The sequence below is a fragment of the Pelodiscus sinensis genome, chromosome 8 (genome assembly GCF_049634645.1).
Source record: "Pelodiscus sinensis isolate JC-2024 chromosome 8, ASM4963464v1, whole genome shotgun sequence".
Classification (NCBI taxonomy): Eukaryota; Metazoa; Chordata; order Testudines; family Trionychidae; genus Pelodiscus; species Pelodiscus sinensis.
The window spans coordinates 52,895,041-52,917,297 of record NC_134718.1 but is presented as its reverse complement, the minus strand read 5'-3'; the positions used below and the strand labels follow the sequence as shown (position 1 = coordinate 52,917,297).

Sequence of the window (22,257 nt, the reverse complement as noted above, 5' to 3'; positions counted from 1 at the left end):
TGTTGGCTACTATTGTACAGGGTAGGTACTAATCTGCTGCTTGAAGGTTCTTGATCCCCACCTGCACTCCCTGTGGTGAAAGTGATGTGGTTAGCACAGACTGATGAAGTGGCTAGGTTGCTGCATATGCCAGCTTTTTTTTTTTGCCAACCGTGAAGGCTTTTTATGCCTTATTCTTGAAACTCGAGACATTTCCAGGCCCCAAATAATTAATTTTTGTAGTAAAGTTACTTGAATACCAAACAAGTTGATAGCGGACTGGGGGGCAGACTATAAAGTGAACTGTACCTCTCCTATAGAAGGACACAAAGAGAAGTGGATTGTAGACTTGAAGGTGGTCACTTTTTAGACCTTTTCCCCTTTCTGTCATTGACATGCCCCCATAGTGAATACCTCCTTATGGATATAGGGCAAAGGTGGGTTTGCTGTGCATGGTTAAACACTGAAACACTGAGGAAAATTAACTATACAATGCTTTGTCTTCCAATTTATAATTATGCCAGTGGCATTAAAGTCGATAAAGTTAGAGCACAGGAATGGCCGCACAATTATTTCTATCCTTTTGGCTCCAGCACATTCTTGTTATGCCCAGCACTCACTAAAACTCCAGATCTGCTATCTGGGCCTGTCACAGGGTTCAACTCACTGCTATGGTGCCTCCTGCCAGTCATGGTGGTAATTAGCTCTACTGACTTCCCATGACTCCCTCTACTACTGGGTGTCTCACCACCGTCACTTCTGTCTGATCCCTGTTTGGTTCTTTGTCTGTCCTGATCCCTGGCATCGGCTTTGGGGCACAGCCCTCTGACTGAGCTACAGTGCTATTGCCCCTCCTCTCCCAGGGGAACAGCAACCCACTGTCTTGCCACTTGCCTCAGGAGTTCACTGCAGTCCTCAATCTAGCCTCTTATTCCAGAGGCAAGCAATAGTCTATCCAGACCATTTTCATCACTGTGAAACACAGGGGGGGAAAAGTGGGGGACCGGGGCCCGCCCGCTACTTGGGGCTGAGGCAGCCTCTCACTGCTCATCCACCTACTCTAACACTGCCTGCTTCTCTGGGCCACTTCTCTGCAGCCCCACATCACACGGCCTTTTATCATTTTTCCTGTCTCAAAAGGACTTATCTTAGAGGCCGTGTCCAGACTCAGGGTTTTTTTCGGGAAAAGTAGCCTTTTCCCGAAAAAACTTCCCCTGCGTCCAGACTCAAGCCGCGTTCTTTCGAAATTATTTCGAAAGAACGCGGCTTTTCTTTCGATGGCGGTAAACCTCAATTTACGAGGAAGAACGCCTTCTTTCGAAAGTTCCTCTTTCGAAAGAAGGCGTTCTTCAATGTAAAGAGGCCGTCTTCGAAAGAGAGCATCCAGACTCGCTGGGTGCTCTCTTTCGAAAAAGCGGATTTCTCTTTCGAAAGATCCGCCTGCAGTCTAGACGCGATCTTTTGAAAGAGGCTCTTTCGAAAGATGCTTTCAAAAGAGCCTCTTTCGAAAGAAGCCTGCAGTCTAGACATAGCCTAAAAGAACTGAAAAAGGCAAAACAGTATAATTAAAAGACAAACTTAGAAAGGAAATTATGCCTCATTATTAGACACTTTCTGTTGATACAATTTATCACAAAAAGCCCCACTCTTGGGACATATATTTTTCCTAGATTATATTTGAATCTCCAGAGAAGCAGAGGTAGCATGTTGTTCTTTTGCTCCATAATTCTATATTAAATATTAAGCTAAATATACTTTACTGAAGTGTTTGACTCTTTAAAAAGCATTTCTTGATCATACAAAAGGGGCATACACATCTTTCAGGCACCTTTGAAGACTAAAAGCTACGGGAAGCTCATTAACGATAGATCCAACAGAGTTTAAGTTTCTGATCCCAGGAGACTGCTTCCACTAAGAAATAATTTCCAAGACAAGTTTTTAATGTTAAACTCTTCAAGGTAAGAAGATGGCAATAATTAATTAAATCACTTTAAGCAAAAAAGCCTCAAACATTTTCCTTCCTTATACACCTACATTAGTGACCCCAAAGTAAAGGCTGCAGGAGCCTGTCCATTCCAACCCATGTTTTTCCTACCCTTTGTATCTCTTGAATAAAGACTTCTTTGGGGCTGATCCTTTTTTAAAGCTTATATTTTTTATCCTTTTGTAGTTCTTTTCTTCCTTTATAGTTTTGTAACACCGTGCTTAAACTAACAGAAATTAGATGGCATGGATGGGAAGAGAATACATATACTGCAAGCCTAAGGAATGTCTCTGTGCTTCTTTGTATACTCTTTCTTTTGATATTTCTATTGTTCCAAGAATATTTTCCAAGTAGGGATCATTCATCTACCATCCACAGCCTCAAAGCTTTAAAATATTTCAGGGTGCAGGGATAAGAATCGTCCCAGAGATTAAATATTTTGGTAAATACTCAAACTGGTAATTTTAGAATAATAAAATATTATTTGAAATATTATAAGAGTGCTCAAAAGCTTCCCAAGCTGATAAACTATACTATAATTTCCTCCCAATTAACTAACACTTATTAATGTTAGCACTTACCCAGTAGAGGGGTTCATGATACAGCCACCTTTATCAGTAGATGCTTTGCAGGTACAGCCCCTCTCCAGCGTATCATGATTCATCCCAAAGTTGTGGCCCAGTTCATGAGCCAGGGTTACTGCTGCACCAAGAGGGCTGTCTGAATGATCCTCAAAGAAAAAAAAAATAAAGAGCAAAGCCCAATTACAAAAATGAATGACTCATAAAAGAATACACTTTTGCTATTGATCCATCTCCAATATCCTAAATTATTTTATAGGCCTCTCCATTATAGCTACAGCTATATATTGATGCCAAATGGATAAAATCACAAATTATCAATATCCTCCCTCATACCATCAACAAGTCATTTAGGCTGGGATCATCAAAGTAGCCTGTGGCAGCTGGATTCCCAATTCCTTGTGGCAACTAGGCATTCAATTATCTTAGGCAGCTTTGACTATGTTCACTTTCTCTCTTCTATAGTTAGAAATTCTCTCGTAACCCTGACCCAGTTTATGTCCAAGAACTTGGACACTTAAACAGAAGTAAATGATTCGCATATATTTCTAAGAGGAGAGAATGGGAGAAAGGGGACAGAAAATTCAGGAAACCCCCGAGATGAGACCGTCTGAGTTGCGACCCCCGCACCCCACTTACAACCATTTTTGTAAGTACGGAAGGGGCCAAAACCTCCCAACTTACGTCCTTGGCCTGCATTTATGACTGCGCACAACACCTATCGTAAATGAGGGTTCGAGTTACGATGCCACCGACTTGCAATGCTTCCCCAGGAACCGATTGCGTAGCAAGTTGGGGGCCGCCTGTCCTTCACTTAAGCAGCTCAATGCCTCAGTGCAGTGAAGAGGTTTGGCTTTGTCTCTTAACATCCCCTACTAAGTCTGAAGCAGAACTTACAGTGGCAATGAGCTCAAGCAACCACTTTACAGGACTTAATTTTTAATTAAAAAAGTAAAAAAGACAAAGTCCTCAGGTAGCCTATAGTTAATTCATATGCATGGCTTGCTTGGTGTAAATGTAAAAAATAGAAACACTGGCACTGATTCTTGTAGGAATGTTGTTTTCTAAAACAAATGTTTCTGAGAAATGCACTATGTGGTTTGATTAGGGGCTACTGATCAGATTAATGTTTTGGCCTGGCCATGAATAAAACAGATCTTTCCACAAAGCTCTGTTCGACATCAATCACTTTCCTTGGGAAAAAAAGCATATTTCTTATAAAAGCTTTCCCAAAAGGCATAAAACATGTAATAGAAATGCATGATCTACAGTTTTATAAGTCAGTAAATGGAATTAGTATGTACAGCTGCCTGCTTTAAAAGCATAAATTAATATATTCAGCTTAAATAACTCTTCTGTCTTAGCCATTCTTAGGACTTAAAAAAAAAGTGAGAGGTAAAAGTGCCCAAAATAACAGTCTTATATAAGAAAAGCCTTTAATAAATTATTTAGTTTCGATTTTATAAATTCCCTTTTCAGCTCTCTAAAGCCTGGTCTGCACTGGACCAGGCAGGTCGGCTTAAGGTATGCCATACAGCTATGCAAAATACATAGCTGGATTCGGCTTACCTTAAGATGAGCCCCCATAATATTTACATGAGCCTCACCTGAGAGGAACCAGGTGATTTTCCTATAAAGACCAGCCAGAAGTTACAGCGGGGGCAGAGGGAAAATGTTTAAGGACAGTGCACATTTCTGGGTTTTAGAACTAAAACTCCAGCCAGGAGGTGCTGGTAGTAGCATGTTCAGTCAGGAGAGACCTTGAGCAAGCAGGGGAGAGGGGACAAAAATTCTCCAGGCTGGGAGACCTGGAAGCAGGAAAAGAAACTTTTGTCTGTTGGAAGTCAATTTGGGAGTTTGAATTTTATTTTGAATTACTCTCTGCAGGGGTGGCCCTAGACTAGCTGCCAGCAACTGGTGCCCTAGGCGAACCATGCAATCGGCGCTCCTACCTCCAAACCCCTCAAGGATATTGCGCCACCATTTGGCACCCCATTTAACTTGGCGTCCTAGGCGACTGCCCAGTTTGCCTATATGGACAGGCTGCCCCTGACTTTCTGTGAAAAAATCTCTACCTGCATGGATCGTTCTCTGGTTACAGAAAAAGTGTGGAGAGCCTGTGTAAGAGATCCTGACAAGGGGGAAACAGATGCAAAGCTCTACATGGTCACCCCTTGCCATGTGGGGGTGCCTGGTAAGGGGCAGCTGATTCTGTTACATATCCCAGCTGTTAGTTTCATGCTCACAGCCATTTTTCTGTACCAGCAGTGACATTCTTAGTCCAGCATCCCCTACAACGATAATTTTAAAATAATGATTTGCACAGACTGTGGCAAAATTAGAGCAAGAAATGATCTGAAATGCAATTACTACAACACATGCGGTTCTCATTACTTGCTTGGATCATTCTGAACGCTATCAGGTTTCTAGAGTGGGCTTTTAAAGACAAAGAATGTGATGTCTCAGCAAAAGAGGTTTTTGGAAGACAGCATAAATTAAGACTATCAAAACAAGCAGTAACATGCCCAGTTTGATAGTGAGACTATTTAAGCTCAGCAGCTCTTGAGAAATGAACAGACTTACGAGGAATGAGGCTTTGATTTATTCCGCTACATTTTTTTAAGTTAAGTTCAGTAGTAAAAGTCATTAGCAAACAGTTTTTACAATCGCCAAACAGGAAATCTTCCCATGTTGAAGACGTTATAGGCTGTTATACCAAATATGCAGTCGCTTTCAACTAAACTCTGCTGCATTCCTTTGAGATACAGCTTGAACATTATTGATAAAAAACAACAACTGTCCATGCAGCTGCAATCTACTACCCCACTCCACTCTCATCAAGTTGCAGAACGGGGATATTTTTTTTTAAATAACCCTTTGCATTGAGGTGTTTCCTAAGTTAATAAATTTCAGAGGCTCAGTTCTGTACTCCTCACTCAAGTGAACCTGCCATGAAAGTCAAAAGCCCAAATGTGTACAGCAGAATATATCTGAGCCAGAAAGCAGCATTTTATCTTTACATTTATGGAGATAGTGAGTGATTACTTTAAATACCAGCCAACAATTAGCATCACACTCAAGCTAGTTGTCATATTTTGACAAAGAATTTTTCTTTTACGGGATACTTATTTTATTCAAATACAACATATAAATCTGACTAAATAAAACAAGGTATGTGTCACATATTTTATGCAGCTATGATGCCTATTGATAAATCTAAATTTTCCCCCATTTTCAGAGGTCTCTTCTGCCCTCACTTAACTAGCATTAATATTCATGGAAATGTGAGCCTCATTCATCACAAAGAGAGGGTATTTAACAGGACAGGAGTTCAAGGAGGCATGTTAAAAGAACCAAAATAGATTAGATACTTAATTAGAATAAGAGTGCAGACAAGAAAATCAGCGGTGACAAGGAAGATCCTTCTCTCTTTTGATATTCACAGATTATTTGGTATGGAGTGACTTCCACCCCCTGTGGTTAGTAGAACTATCCCTTCAATATGGCAAATTGGGAAAACTGTCTTGTGGCCTAAACTTTGGGGAGGCCCTCCAGAACCTCCTTTTCCCTCCGGGCTCCCTGCTCACCAGTGGGCCCCACTGATGAGCAATTCCTTCTCCTGCTCAGCATCATCAGGAAGTCCTGGAGGGGAAGGAAAGGGAGATGATTGAGGGCACTGCATGCTCAGGGGAAGGGGCAGAACTGGGTGAGCAAGAGGCGATGTGGGAGCAGAAAGAGACAGGACCAGGAAAAGGAGGGGCAGCAGCAGAGCAAGGATAGGAAGAAGCATGGTAGAGGTGGACCTTGGGGGAAGAGTTGGAAAGGGAAGGGCCTGGGCAGAGCTGAGGAAGAAGTCCCCAGTAGATTAGAAATTTGGCATTTATGTCCTGGGCCTTGCACCAGACTAGGGATGGCCCCATTCTTTAGAAATGTACTTCCAGAGTGGTGGGAATTCTTTTGGAGTAGGGTACGTAGCATACCAAAGAGCATGTACATGAATATGTGCTATGTGTCAGGGTTTTGAGTACTGCAGACAAGGGTTAGAAATGACTGATTCATTCACCTATACATCCTCCTTTCTGAAGGCTTGTTTTTGGCATATTTCATTTTTATACAGGAATTAAATTGCATGATTTGTGATTTGATTTGGTTGTGGGGGTTTGTTTTGGGCCAACTGTCTGTTTCTCAGGAAGATTTAGCTAAGCACTTAAAAGAGCACATGTGGCCAAGATTGTGCAAGCTTTACATTAAATAGGACTTTAAGTGCTCCCATTCATTTAAATGGGACTCCTTAAGAGTCAGGTTGCTACTCAGACTAGGTCTACACTATAGCCTTTTCCAATTGCTTTTTTGGAAGAGGCTTTTCCATCATTTAGCCCTGAGTAGATAGGGCCAAATGGCGGAAAAGCCTCCTCTTTCAGAGGAGCCCTTATGCCTCGTGGAACAGGGAAAAAAGCGGAAAAAAGCAGAAGAGCAAACGCGTCCCCTGTACGCAGCAGAGTTTTTCTGGGATAGTATCCTGGAAAAACTCCGCAGTCTAGATGAATCCTCAATGTGAGTCAAGCTGCACAATCTGGGCCATGGTTTCTTGGGCATTCATTGCACAACTCTAGAAAACATCAAACCTAATTTATCAGCCTAAAACCCGTAATCCTACAAACATTTTAAAGAGACACTCAGTTGAATAAAGGAATTTATTTTTCATTCAAAGAATCAAATTTCATAGCAAACAAAGTAAAACTTTATATTAAACCACAATGTAACACAGTATGGGATTATGGGGATGAAATATTCCAAAGGAAGAAATCATGGAATTCAGCTGAGGATGGCTCTCAAACTTAGCAGCTCCCACTATACCAATATTCTCTATGCATGTAACTTTCAGCGAAATTGATAATAGTTCTGCATGCCAGTACAGAATCTACTGTATATGCCAAGCATATAAAATAATATTTTAGTTTAAGATCCTTATTTAACTCAACACAACAGGGGATGTTATGAACTGAGTAGCTAGCTTAAGTCAGAATTTGAATTGTTTGTGTTGGTTTCGATGTGTCTTTTCTTTATTTGGATATGTAATTACATTGAATTTATCACTAGAGACAAGTTCTGATAAAGGACAAAATATTCTAACTCATGGATTATATGAATTAATCACATGGCTGGAGTAATGCCCTTTGTGAGAGAAATGTAGTTAAAATGAATGCTGCCACTGTTACTAGTGTAGCTTGTGCTTGAAGTCTGACAATGTAATAAAACCATTATACTCGAAACATGCAAAATACACAAGGCTTTGTAAATGTATATCCATGGTGCATGGTAAATACAGTATTTTAAACTATTACTTCTTATAAAAGATTTATGAGAGTCTTTCATTGCATATAGCACTGGTATCCAAATGTGCATAGCAAACTTGTTCATTTGGATTCTGATCCTGCAAATGTTCATGTGCATTAGGGATGTAAGCGACTAGTCAACTAGTCACTTCCCCTCGTGCTGCCTCTGTATCAGAGGCAGCAAGGAGAGGGAACAGGAGGTGGTGCTGGGGGGAACCGGCTTAAACCGGGCTCTCCCCAGAACTGCCTCCATTGGGGGACAGGAGAGGTAGAAGCGCAGCAGGAGAAACGGCATGAGCTGGGACTAAGAAGTCCTGACTTGCATCGGGTCCCAGATGCTGCAGCTCTGCTTTTTAAATATAGTAAGAACCTGGTGGCTCTTACTACATTTAAAAAGCAGAGCCGCAGCGAACCCTCTTATCGACTAATCAAGTAGTCGATGGAAATTGCATCTACTACTCAATTAGCTTCCTAACCACTATTCAACATTCATAGTGCACATCCCATGGATATAAGGAATTCCAACAGAGGCTTAACTATATTGTAATGGAAAGTATTATTTCATTCACTATGAAAAATGACACTTTAAAAAATTACACATACACAATAGTTAGATAGAGAAAAAGCAATATTTTAGGTTGAAAATACTACTAAAAGCAGACTTTCCACTACAAGAGACAAGTATTATATAACTCATGAAAACTTTTTGCACAAGATGGACCAAATTCAACTCCTGTGCTCCCAATACTTACCATAACAACTCCCCCAGATTGTTCTGCAGTGCACATGCTCATTATAGGTGCCATGCCAATGGTAGTCCCTTGGAAGTATACCCCACTGATGGAGGGAAGGGGAATAGAGAAGAAGACAAACCACAGAATCACCATTTAATACAAAATGAACTAATGCTTGAAAATGAACATGCAGAATTAATACTTTACAACTTCTTTTCCCTCTCTATATTGGACAACAATCTCCATTCACTTGCAGTTAAAAACCATGAGGGTCATAAATTAATTACGCAAATCTGTGGAACTGAAAATGACAGAATCCCGGCTCTATTAAAAGCCGCATTTGAGCTTCCTCTGGAGTTTCTGCCGTAGTAGGACTTTTTCTTATTTTGGAATGCAATATATTACACCCATACCAACCATTGAAAACTGCCATTTCCATTTAACTTGGGAAATGCACTTGCAAACATAGACATTCTTGCAGCTCATGCAGGTGTTAATACAACACAGTGCAAGCTTAGAACGTATTAGTTATAAAGTGTACATTAAGTCATTCATCCAATAGAAATATTTTTGTATATACAGAGCAATGAATGATATTGCAACAATTTGAAAGACCTCCTATTCTACTTTAAGTAGGATACTAAATGCCTCGATACATTTTTGTTTTAATTGCTAAGAGTCATTGCACAGTGAATGTTTGATCTTTCAACTTATTGTTGTCTACTAAATTAAAACAAGAAAAAACATATTCTAGCTCTAGTCAAGAATAAATACTCTCTGTAAAAATAAACTTGCTTAAACTGACTGTCATCATGGCCAGTGAAAGATTTTGTAATTATACCTATGAACAATAAATAAATAAAATCAGTCTAAGGCATATAATTTTTACCGTGTTGTTGTAGCCACGGTGGTCCCAGGATATTACCTCATCCACTTTGTTTCTCTTTGTTAAGCTATCCAATTTCTCATTTTATTTAAGCCACGAATGCAGTATAACCCTTGCATTATGAACTGGAGAGTTCTTAAACATTGAAAAGTTGATAAAATTGAATATCAAAATTACAATAGGAATGGTGCATAAATTGCAGAATAGTCGAATGAATCATTCTATTCTCTCTATCAGACCACTTGTAAAGTAACTTCCAATGTATTGAAGGCAATGGAATGCAAAGGGTTGTCCACTTGTTCTTTGTAGACAACACTTTTGTTATGTGATATTTTTTTCTCTCTGCAAAAATGGTTAGGAAAACTGGTTATTCACAAGGATGGTGTTTCTACTGTATATCCAGGTTCTACTGTAAAAATGAATTTGATGACCTCAACCTAGGTCTAGTGGCAGGGAATGTCTTTTTGTTCTGTGTTTGTACAGTTCCTAGCATACTAGGTCCTGGTCTAGGGTAAGGCCTTTTAGGTGCTACAATAATACAAATAAATAATGATTAATGCCATTAATAATAATAATAATAATAATAATAATAATAATAATAATAATAGGATTTTTTAATTGATTTCAATAGGCTTTGGATCAAGTCCCTTGTCTGCTAAAACTGATAAAACCAGGCACCAGTTCTGTGAACATTTACACACATGCTTAATTTTTAGCATATGAGCGGTTCCATTAACTTCAGTGAGATTACTCACATGCTCAATGTTAGACATGTGCTTAAGTGTTTGTAGGATTGTGAGCTAGACATAATTCCACTTACTGACTCTGCTCAGAGGAAGCCCATGAGTAACTGTTTTTTACAGAACTGTGGAGGGAAACTGACATATCACCTTCCCATACTATATGTAGGGTCCTGGAAAGAGACTGTGATAGAGGGCTGCTTTTTGCTTTAAAAAACACAATCACCCAAATAAAAAGAGAAAAAGAGCTTTGTATGATTATCTCAGTTCCTGGAAACTCCAGCCAAAAGTCATTCACATATTAAATACATTGCTGGCTATACCTCACTAGTTGTGCATTGTCATGGGGTTTACGAGGTAGTAGTTTCAGTTTTCTCCAATCCAGAAACTCATGGAGGCTGGTGAAGGGGTCTTGTGTTATAGAGCACTTATCCATGTCATTCCACACCTCCACTCCAACCAAGGCTACTCGAATATTTAGTGGCCTGTAGAACTATTGAGACAAACAAATCTATTTAGAAGGCCCTGTTAAATCATTGCATTTTAACAAAATCATAATGGTCACATAAGCCTCTCAGAAATCTATTTGGTTCTCAGAAAAAAACTCTCCTCCTAGGATGAAAGAGAAGAGTTCCATGTGTCTCCACATAAACAAACACCTGAAATCACTGGCCTCACACATAACATTGCCACGACCCAGAAAAAGTGATCTGACCATGGCTATCTAACCAGGAAATGTTCAGGAAAAACATTAAAAATCTCAGAAGGCCTCTGTGGTCCTGACCAGGATTGGTATTAGGGATGTTAAATTGTGGGTAATCAAGTAAATGTGTAACCGCTGAAAATTTCAGCAGTTACATGGTTACACGTGGGTGTCGTTCAGCTCCAGGAACCTGCGTGTAACTGTGAATGTTAACTGATAACTATGTACACGATTATACTTTCACATCCCTAACTGGTACATTCCTCCAAGATGTAACAACTTCTATACCTATGAATGTCCATCCATACAGATTCATTGCAAGTGAGTCCTAAAATGTCCCTTCATTGTTATGAACAGTGCAATACAACTGGTGGAAATATGCTAGTATAGACTTATAATTAAAATGGCAGCGTCACCTAATGCTGTCATAGCAAGTCTAGATGACAAAGTGGTTCTAATACCAATGGTTACCTTATCTATAATAGAGACCTCACCACTGATGTACTAGTGCTAGCAATGGCAGGAAATTTTAGGAAAATAGGTGTAGTGTGGAGAATATATAGTAGGGCAGGGACCATTCTAGCTGTTGTATGGTTTTCAGTCCAGTCCAAATGAGGCATATGCTGCATCATCGCCTAATTGTATGTTTTGCAGTTATTTGGATAGCAGTGCAATTACCTGAGAGCATAAACTGAAGCCAAAGTGAATATAACATGCACAATTTATTTCAAATAGGTAGCAAATAAACTCCCTTCTTTTTTTACTAGATCAGCAACACAGTTACAGAATAAGCAGAGTTCTTTCTGTCCAACAGCATGTGTTTAATCTAGAATTGCCTGACCTTGAGTCAGAGCCTCTGAGATACTACTAGTTGATATATTCTCAGTTAAATCAGATGCTTTCAATCACAATTCCATTACAGGACTCTCACAGGTTTTTCGAACATATGGCACAGTGTAATAAGCTTTAATCTCATTTTACATGCTGGTTGGTTTGTGTTCAAGAAACTCTTATTAACAGCCTTGAACATTATATACAATGCCTTTCACCCTGAAGAATCCTGGTGCATACAACATATTTCAAAGAAACCACATTAAATGCAAAAAGTCTAGCTCTATATATCATTCCTCTTCCTCAGCTTCAAACTGCCACATGACTCTGCCCTTCCCCACATCTCAACTTTTGTTTTCTGACACTCTCACAACTTGGGATCAATGTGCTGCTAATTTTGCTTTGCTTCTTGCTTCTTTCTAGGGGTATGTCTACACTACAGCACTAATTCGAACTAACTTAATTCAAATTAGTTAATTTGAACTAAGCTAATTCGAATTAGTGCATCTAGACTTAAAAACTAGTTCGAATTAGTGTTTTGCTAATTCGAACTAGAATGTCCACACTGAGTGGACCCTGAACCGAGGTTAAGGATGGCCGGAAGCAGTGCCGGCAGGGCATCAGGTTAGGACTTAAGAGCGTGGAGCTGCTGTCTCAGGCTAGCCGAGGGCTGTGCTTAAAGGGACATGACCCCCACCCCGGACAGACAGTTCTCAGGGGTGCCCCGCTTGCAAAGCAGTCCTGGCTTGGAGTGTCCTGAGTGCCCACACTGGGCACATCACAGCACTCGGCCATCAGCCCGGCTGCACTTGCCGCAGGCTGCCATCCGGGGGGGGGGGGGGTGTCAATTGAGGGGCTTCAGGAGACCTTCCACCCCGAGGAGCCTGCAGAGTCAACCCAGTCTTCCCCATCAGGGGCTCGTACCCCATTCCTCCTTCACCTCCTTCCACTTACCCCTCCCTAGCCCCCCTTCCTGATGTACAAAATAAAGGACACGTGTTCAAAAATAGAAACTCTCTTTATTTCACAAAACTGGGGGGGAGGGGAATAAAACTGTGGGAAGATGGGGGAGAGGAGGCGGGAAAGGGCAGGAGAGAGTGTGGGAGACGGGAGGGGGAAAACTGGGAGGAGGGAGCTGGAAGGAGGAGTCAAGGGAAAGGAGGGGGAGGGGAAACTCAGGGGGTCTTGCCGGGCCAACCGCCTCCCAGCACGGCGAGGGAGGGGGCCTCGGCGTCCCTGGGGGGATGGGGTGGAGGGTGCAGAGGTTGAGGTGGGGGGTGTGGACATTGAGGAAGAGGGTGTGGGGGTTGAGGAGGAAGAGGTGGGAGGGGGCAGGAGTGGGAGGAGGGACAGTCGTTGGGGGGGCAGCAGGCGCAGGACCAGCACGGGGCACCATGCTCTGCAGCAGGGCCTGCAGGTTTGAGTCCAGCCCTCGGACCTCAGCCAGCTGCTCCTGGCGGAGCTGGAGGTCTGCCCGCATCCAGGCCTCCACTGTGCGGTGCAGGGCTCACAAGGACCCCAGGTGCTGGTCCCAGTACTCCTGCTCCGTGGTGGTGGTCCGGAGCAGGCCACGGGTGCGGGAGCATGTCCCGGGCGGGGTGGTGCGCCCTGCATGAGCAGCTGGTGCAGCTGTAGAGAAAGAAGAGAAGTGGTCAGTTCTCCCTGGGGATGCAGCGGATGATGCCCAGCCCCCTTCCCCCCCCCCCCCCGCGACGTGAGGGCAACCATGCCCTGCACCGTCAGAGCCGCTGTGCTTGTACAGAGGCCATGGTCAGGATGTCTGGCTCTCCCCGGGACTGGGAGCTGCCCCAAGACCGCACCCATGTCCCTGTACTGTGTATAGTGTGGCTGGGGTGGTGGTGGGGGGGGATATGTCCCCTGCCTCTGTGTAGAGGGGACATGTGAAGGGAAAGCATCCTGCTGTGTCCCGCCCCGGGGTCAGGAGCATGTCAGGTCTCTTCACACATGCATATGCCTATTGGGCCATGGCCCCTGGGTGTCACGCAGCTGGAGCCACCTGCCCAAGGGTGGCATGGCACGTGCTCGCACATGCACAGGTGTCTGCATGATCCGTGGAATGCCTGGCCCATGCACGTGGTCTCTGGTCTCCCTCCCGCCTCCCCCCACCCCGAACTACTTAATTCGAACTACTTACCCGGTACGGTCTCCCTGGACGACCCTGCCAACTCTGGTGCTGGAACTGCTTGCGGTGGCCCCTCCGGCGTGCACGGGTCAGGGCCCTCCAGTCCCGGCTCTCTGTCCCCCAGGCTGGCAAAGACCGCACCGACCCCCAAGAGTCGGTCGAGGGCGGGGAAGTAGGGGCAGGTGGCAGCCCCTGTTGCGGCGCCGCCCCTGGTGGCCCTGGCATACACCTGCCGCAGCTGCTTTACTTTCAGGCACACCTGCCCCTGGGTGCGCCTGTGTCCCTTTAGGGCCATGGCAGCTGCTATGCGGCTGTAGACAGCTGCGTTCCTCCTCCTAGTGCGGAGATCATGGATGTTGGGGGCCTGCCCCCAAACCTCAATGAGGTCCATGACCTCCGCACTAGTCCAGGAGGGTGCACGCCATCTATGGCCCCTGGCTGGCCCCTGGGTGCTGGGGGACTGGGCAGGGGATGGCTCGCTGGCACTGGCTCCTTGGCTCATCCTGGGGCCACTGGTTCGGGGTACAGACTGCTGGCAGGGCTGGCTGTGTCAAGTGCCATCTGGCCACAGTCTACCCCTTTAAGGACCTGGGGCTGGGGGAGAGCAGAGGAGTTTTCCTGGTTGTGCCCAGAGTGGCCACCAGGGCAAGCTGGAGAGGGCTAGCCTCCCACTAGTTCGAATTAAGTGGCTACACAGCCCTTAATTCGAACTACTTAATTCGAACTAGGCTTTAGTCCTCGTAGAATGAGGTTTACCTAGTTCGAATTAAGTTCAAACTAGCGGATCACGTGTGTAGCGCCTATCAAAGTTAATTTGAACTAACGGCCGTTAGTTCGAATTAACTTTGTAGTGTAGACATACCCTAGCTTACTTCCACAAGGACCTTATGGCTTTCTTCTTTGCTGGTTCTTACATTTGGAGAATTCTTGCTGCTCCTTCAATCAACCACCCTTTCTTTAATTCTTCCTTAAAACCTACCTCTTTCCCACACTCTGCTCCACAATGACCCAGATTCTCAGAGGGGCCTAATAAAGTCCAATACTTAAATTGTGGTTGTCTCACTAGTCCTATGTAGGAGGCTGCACATGGGTGAAATGCCCTACAAGCATTGCAAGAAAGAAATCATGCCTCAAAGAGTATGATGGTTCTAGCGAGTCTTTGAAGGTCACGTCATACTGAAGTATTAAGGGCACTGTGTTCACAACTTAGTGATTCGAACAGGACATAGTGGGTTAACTTTTTACTTTTACTGCTGCTGCTGCTTTTGTTTGGCCAGGGACATTTTTCTACAAGATTGGAGTACTGGGTGTGCACCACATTTGAGAAGTCAACACATAAGAACAGTAGAAACAGAGAAGCTATAGCTGCCAGTGAACCTGCCTTGTCTAGATAATCAACAACAGCCAAGTACTGCAAAGGATAATTTAAGAACTGCATGGAGTGGGCTAGTGGGTGGATTGAGAGGTGACAAATTCAGTGCTGTGAGCTGAGGAAGCAGCCTCCTGGAACATGATGGAACTATACTAGGACGGCTAATTGCACCAGTGCAATCTTTCAAGTAGTACATTAGCATTGCAGCAGTACAGAGTGACACATTGGTTGATCATATAGTGCTCAGCCTTGCTCAAAGCAAGGACTACCACGGAAGTTGTGTGCATTCTTGCATAGTGGTGAAGGCACTTCTATTTATGTACATGTGGTGTGTAACAGGCATGCAGAGGAGTTGCAATGGTGCTGGCAACACACAAATGTCCTAGTGTAGACCAGGCCTGAGAATGCAATACATTTTCATCCCCACCACAAGAATGCCCTAGTTCAGGGATGGGCAAGATATGGCCTGTATGCCACCCCGCCAGGACCCTCAGGCAAAGAGAAGCTCACACCACTTTAAGCTGCTGGCTGCTCCCTGTGGCTCTCTACTCTGGTTGCTGAGAGAAAAGGAGAGGCTTTGTGCTCGGCCCCAGTATCTCTCCCAGCAAAATCTCTCAGCTCCTGTTGGCTGGAAACTGGCCAATGGAAGCTGAGAGATTTTTCTAGGAGGCGGGGGTCATTGTGTGAAGCCTCTCCCTTCCCTTGGTGCCTGAAGTAGAGAACCAAAGGGAGCAGCCAGCCATTTTGAGCAGCCCAGGGCTGTGGCAGGCAGGGAGTCTGCCTCAGGGTCTTGTAGGCCACGCTCCCTCCTGTCCCAGGTCATCACCTAAACTCTCTGCAGCCCCCCTCCTCCGGGTCACAACTCCCTTTCAGACCCTGCACCCTGTCCTACACATTTCCCTCAGGCTAAAATACTGTCCTGCACCCCCTGATTCTGCACCCTCAGCGCCTGCCCCAGATCACAGTCCCCTCCTTCACCCAAACTCCCTCTCAGACCCCACATCCTCTCCTGCACTCCAGTCTCCTACCCTGAGCTTTCTCCTGCACTCAACCTCTGTCCCAGATCCCATGCCTCTTTTTTACACACACACACACACACACACACACACACACACACACCCCTCTTGACCAGTTACCAAAATCTTAGAGTGGACCCCATCAAAAACTATTGCCCACCTCTACCCTAGTTGGTCAACACCTAAACAAAGTATCTTTGTCTAAGTTAAGTGATTATTCTCTTGCACTTAGAAAGATATGGGTGAGGTTTAGGTTAATATCTGCCTCAAACATTGTATTAACAGAACTTTATTTCCTTTCCTTGCCACACACACAGAACCCCCAAAATGTTCCTAGTAAAAATTCTGCAGTGCTGAATATCTAGGTCTTGCTATTCTCAGTGGCTTGCACATTTTCACTGAGAAGCCATTATCTTGTTTTTCCTTGAAATAATAGTGTATAATGATGTTTGAATTTCAGAAGGCTTTTCTTCCCAGTAAGCCTAGATGGCATAGATTTCACGGCAATATCTCTTGGATATATTTGTGAGGTTTGAGAGAGTGAAATATTGTTCATGTTCTTACCTTATCGACATAGTTTGCAATTTCTATCAGCCTCTGCTTAACTTTTTCCACATCTTTGCCTTGTCTCTGAAACTTAAAATGTAAAAGAATAATGCATGATCAACATTAGTATTATAACATTTGCCTGCAAAATAACCTTTCATTGCCACGCTGACATTAACCTTGACATTTGGGCTTAAATGCATAAATGGCCAGAAATCTACTGACTTCCACAGGAACAGGATTTAGTTCAAAATGAGCACAAATTGGGCAAAAGGATTTTGTTTTTAAAAAAGATTCTAAAATCCCTTATACTCCTACACAGAATCTCCCTAGGATTGACTTAATTGCAAAAATAGAAAGATTCTTCTTTTATCTGCCTCTGTTTTTTCAAGAAAGTGATTTTGGCTATGTAACCAGCATAAGTGGAGTCTGTCACATTTTGAAAGAAAAAATGTAAATTGTAAAATAATTCATACCAAGATTTCACATCTTTGGTTTCACTACAGCCTGCTGAGATACCTTTTCGACAATCTGTCTCGTTTATTTGTTTTGAAACCCGCTTTGCAAACACTGCATATAGTCTTGCTTAATTCAGCATAATTGCAAAACTACAACTGAAGAACCAACAACACTAAATTCTGCTGTTTACTCTAGCCAGTGATGGTCTCCAGAGGTCAGAGTTAAATAGTGCAATGGGGTTTCAACCACATCACTGGGTCATGACCAGTGAATACTTACTGGCGTCCACATCAGTTACTGCAAGAGGTCCCAGATGTTTGTGAGCATTAAATTCCTTCCAAAGTGTTGCAGGGAACATTTTAGACTTGGAACAAATACTTTTCACCCTTACACTGTTTTTAAATGATCCTTTCTGTTACTGTAGCCCTAATTTTGTTACTCTCTGAAGCACAAAGGTTAGCAGAACCATGAAAACACAACTAAACAATCACTTTCCCTCCAGTACTCCTTGTATCTTTTCTTTAAAGCTTTCTTACCTCTCGATTATCTGCAACAATAACAAGCTCCACATATTTTGTTATCTTCAGAGTCTCCCTCTTGTGCTGCAAAAACAAATATAAATAGAAATCTGTTTTTGCCTCAGATGATCTTAAACACCTGACTATCAGCTCCAGCTCACCCCAACACAGTCAAATAGAGTAAATATTTCCTGTGGTCTTTTTTCTCCTCACATAATTCTCTCCCTCTTCCATCAGAGGACAGGAGTTTACCTGGCACTCACCCTATCATTAAGAAAGCTGTGCAATATAGGCAGGCAAATGGCATTTCTGTAACTTGTAACCTTCAAGGTGCCACCTGAAGATGAACATCTTTTTGGTGAGAAGACTCCACCTGTTTCTTCCTATGCTTTCAGAGAAACACTACAGTGACAACGTGTAATAATTCACATAATAGTCAACTGACCACTTAGTACACAAATGCGATGTTGAGAACAAACTTAATCAAGGAACAAAAGCACATGAAGAGAAGAAATTCCTGAATTGCTTGTCCAACCAGGAGACTGGGTAGCAAACAAGAGGAATTAGAATTGTTTATTATCAGCATAAATTTGTTATGGTATTACTGCATCTTGCTGGAATTGATTGTAACCTATTTAGTAAGGATTGAGTGAGAAAAGGGATTGGGAATGGCACTCTATGTCAAAATATGACATTACTTATTTCTAGGTCACTGATGACTCAGAAGAAAATGATCTCAAATGCTCATGGATCAATGTCCTAACAAATAAAGCTGAAGATAGGATACTAACTGGTGATTGCTACAGACCACCAAATCATAGGAAGAGGGTAACTACCTCCTTACATATCTATCTATAATGTACAGGAAAAAAGAACTAAATGGTCATAAGGGACTTCACATTGAATGACATCTGCTGGAAGTCTTATCCTACTGGTACTAAAGCGTCCTTGGAATTTTAAAATATTATAGATGACAATTCCCTAACTCAAAAAGTGTTGCAATCAGCATGGGATGATTCTGCATTAGACTTTGTCATAACAGATAAAGAAGAAATGACAAAAGAAATAAAATTTAATTGTAGCTTAAGTATATCTAATCATGACTTGATCACATTTATAATGTGCAAGCAGAATAATGTCCAGACCAGTAATAATATGTTTGCTGCTTTAATAGAGCCAGTTTTACAAAACTGAAAACATTTATGAGTCAAATAAGCTGGAAGGAAAAATTTAATCAGGAAACTGTAAATGATAACTGGGAATAATTTAAGAACATCTTACCAAATGCTCTCAAAGCCACATTCTCACAGTTGAGCAAGAATGGTTATATTGACTAAAAAAACCCAACTTGGTTTAGACAGGAAGTGAAGGCAGCTATATACAATAGTATGTAACAAATGGAAGAAAGGGGAAGGTGGTAGTAATGAACATAAATCAGAAGTCAGGAATTGTAAAAAATTGATAAAGGAAGAGAAAAGAGGCAGGAAAAATCTATGGCCTATAGAAATAAGGACAATAAGAGGGAGTTTGTTAAATATAATAGGAACAAAAATATTTCTGACAATGATATTGTCCACTAGATGGAAATTGTAGAATTATCAATAATATTGCAGAAAAGCCAGAAGTGTTCACTAAATGTTCCTGTTCTGTATTGGGGGGGGGAGGGGGGGGAGAAGAGATGATGTGGTTTCATCACATGGTGATGATAACACACTTTCCATTCTATCTTCAAGAGGATGTTAAACAGAAGCTGCTAAATTTAGACCATTTTAAAGCAGCAAGTCCAGATAAATTGCATTCAGGAGTTTTAAGAGAGTTCGCTGAACAACTTGCTGGATTATTGAGGTTAATTTTAATAAATCTTGGATGACAGAGGAAGTGCCAGAAGACTGAAAGAAAGCTAATGTGTTGCAAGTGTTTAAAAAGGGTAAAAGGATGACCTGGGTAATTATAGCCTTGTCAGCCTGACATCGACCCCAGGCAAGATAATGAAGCAGTTGATATGGGACTTGATTAATAAAGAACAAAGGAGGGTAATATAATTAATAGAAACCAACATGGGTTTATGAAAAATAAAACTTGTCAAACTGATCTTATTTTTTATGTATTTGATTCCCTTTGACCATTTTAACTCCCACCTCTTTCTTTTCTCTTATAATAAGCCTAGAGGGTATGTCTACACTACCCCCCTAGTTTGAACTAGGGGGGTAGTGTAGACATACCCTTAGATACTAGATACTAAAGGATTGTCAACAGCATAATTATTGGGTAAGATTTGAGTTGTGTATATGACTGATTTTTTGGGATCAGAAGATACCTTTAGCTGATGAAACTGGTTTCTACTAACCATTCATCATTACGTCTAGTGTTTGGGTGCTGAAACAAGGTTTGTGGGAGATTGCATTTCCAACTTCTTGTTAACTAATGCAGTGATACAGCAGTTTACTTTTGCTGTTGGTATGTTATATTTTATGGAAGAATAACCACCAATCTGGGGTGAGTCTGCCCCATTTCTCAGCATTTTATTCTGAATCTGATATTCCTAGTTGTGACCCACTGAGGCAGGAGGCTTCTAACCTAGAAAGCATTGCCTCTGAAAAAGATTTTGGGATTGTGTTGGATAATTGGTTGAACATGATCTCTCACTGAGATGCTGTAGCCAAAAAAGCTAACGAGATCCTGGGATGCATAAACAGAGGACTCTTGATTAGGAATAGAGAAGTTATTTTGCTTCTGAATTTGGTACCATTGCAACCACTGCTGGAATATTGAATCTAGTTCTAGTTTTCAAGGTTCAAGAAGGATGTAGATGAATAGGAGAGTATTCAGAAAAGAGTCATTATAAAGACTAAAGAAAACATATTTACATTTTGTATAATAATAATAAATCACAGGATCTGTATAATAATCAAACTACACACACAGCAAATCTGCTGAACTGGCTGGGCTGGAGAAACAATGGCTGAGTGCACCTTTGGTGGAAAGTCTGGTGGAGAGTCATATGATTAAGCATCCTGATTTACCTTCCTTTAAAAATGTCTAGCCACAAATACTGGGCAGGGGTGAAACACTACATCACTGAAATAAACAAATGACAACACATTCCTATGGTTTCTCTGCCACAGTAGTTTTTAATAGACACCTGACACTTATTCCGAGCTGTGTTTCAGAAAATTACAGAATTGTGCTATACTTTGCTTTTCCCCAAACCTAATATTCAGACCGTTGATGACAACATAAATGTATACATGTGAGAAATTCTTGGGCATGGCCATCAATTTAAGCCATCTCAAAATAGAACTGCTTGGAACAGGGGAGATTTAGAAACTCAACAGCTGGCTGGAGGGGCCTAATCATATGAGCCTGTGGTGACCTAGTATATTGAATCTATTCCTGTGATGAGGCCAGAGGCTGTATGTGTTCTTCAGATACAATATTTATTTATTTATAAAAAGGACTTAATAATCACTCCTTTCATCTAGCCCTCTGCAGCTAATTGCATTGTAGTGCAATCTATGTCCTGATTTACCCATACTTACAGCATTACAAAAAGAACTAGCAACATATCTAGTTGCATATCTATACCAACGTATCTATAACAACAAATGTACATGCATTTGGAGAAAAGACATTTGGAAAAGTACTGTTTAATGCTCCTCCAAGGCAAATCAATTTGTTCCAGTACATAAATAACATCCCTTGATGCTGTTTTTCTTAACACTGAACTTAACATATATGAACTAGATTGGCTGTGTGGCTCTATACATATTATATATTTCACATTTAATAAAAACTGCACACACCTTTGTGCTGCTATGTTATTCTTGATCATATTATACAGTCCCTTCTACAAAATCCCAATCCAAGAGACACGTGAATCTGTGGTAGTAATTTTTCTGTCTGATTTAAAAGTCATTTATTGTATACAATTTTCATTAGCTAGATGCATTGCATGTCAAGTGCCTTTCCTCCTACATAAAAACAATTACACATGATATATCCCTAAAACCAAAATGCTAAGAATGTGTTCTGTGTGCACAAGATACTTTCCTATTACAATTTAAAGGTGTGTTTAAATTTCAACATGTATTATTAGGAAAGTAACATGGCTATAACATTCTCCTTTCCTCCCTGGGTGGGCAAAAAGATATTCTAGACATTGCCAGCTCTCTTTAAGACTGAATTGCAAGTGGCACAGGAATCAAAATATATTACCAGAATTTGTAATCTGCCTAAAATTCTGTACCACTTCATTAATGAAAACAGAGAAGAATTAAAATACAAGCAAGAAAAATGATTAAAGGTCTTGATTTAACAAAGCATTTAAACACATTTTAACTTCAAAGACATGCTTATGTTCCACTGTCTTTAAGAGAACTTACCATGTGGTTAGATGCTTTGATGAATAGAAGCTTAAGAAACTGGAGAG

The 22,257-nt window shown here is 41.8% G+C and overlaps 1 protein-coding gene across 3 annotated transcripts in view; it reads right to left on the bottom strand.

Annotated features, from left to right (window-relative positions):
* The window catches only part of ADAM12 (ADAM metallopeptidase domain 12), a 303,749-nt gene that overhangs the window by 79,706 nt on the left and 201,786 nt on the right, over positions 1-22,257 (bottom strand). For all 3 annotated transcript variants that reach the window (XR_012905666.1, XM_025188248.2, XM_075935285.1), the window contains exons 7-11: positions 17,847-17,912; positions 16,870-16,941; positions 10,564-10,733; positions 8,633-8,717; positions 2,545-2,693 (exon numbers count right to left, since the gene is read on the bottom strand). Coding sequence is in view for 2 of the 3 variants with exons in the window: in XM_025188248.2 (XP_025044033.1) it covers positions 2,545-2,693; positions 8,633-8,717; positions 10,564-10,733; positions 16,870-16,941; positions 17,847-17,912 (542 nt within the window). In the remaining variant the exon portion in view is untranslated. The remainder of the gene's footprint in view (positions 1-2,544; positions 2,694-8,632; positions 8,718-10,563; positions 10,734-16,869; positions 16,942-17,846; positions 17,913-22,257) is intronic.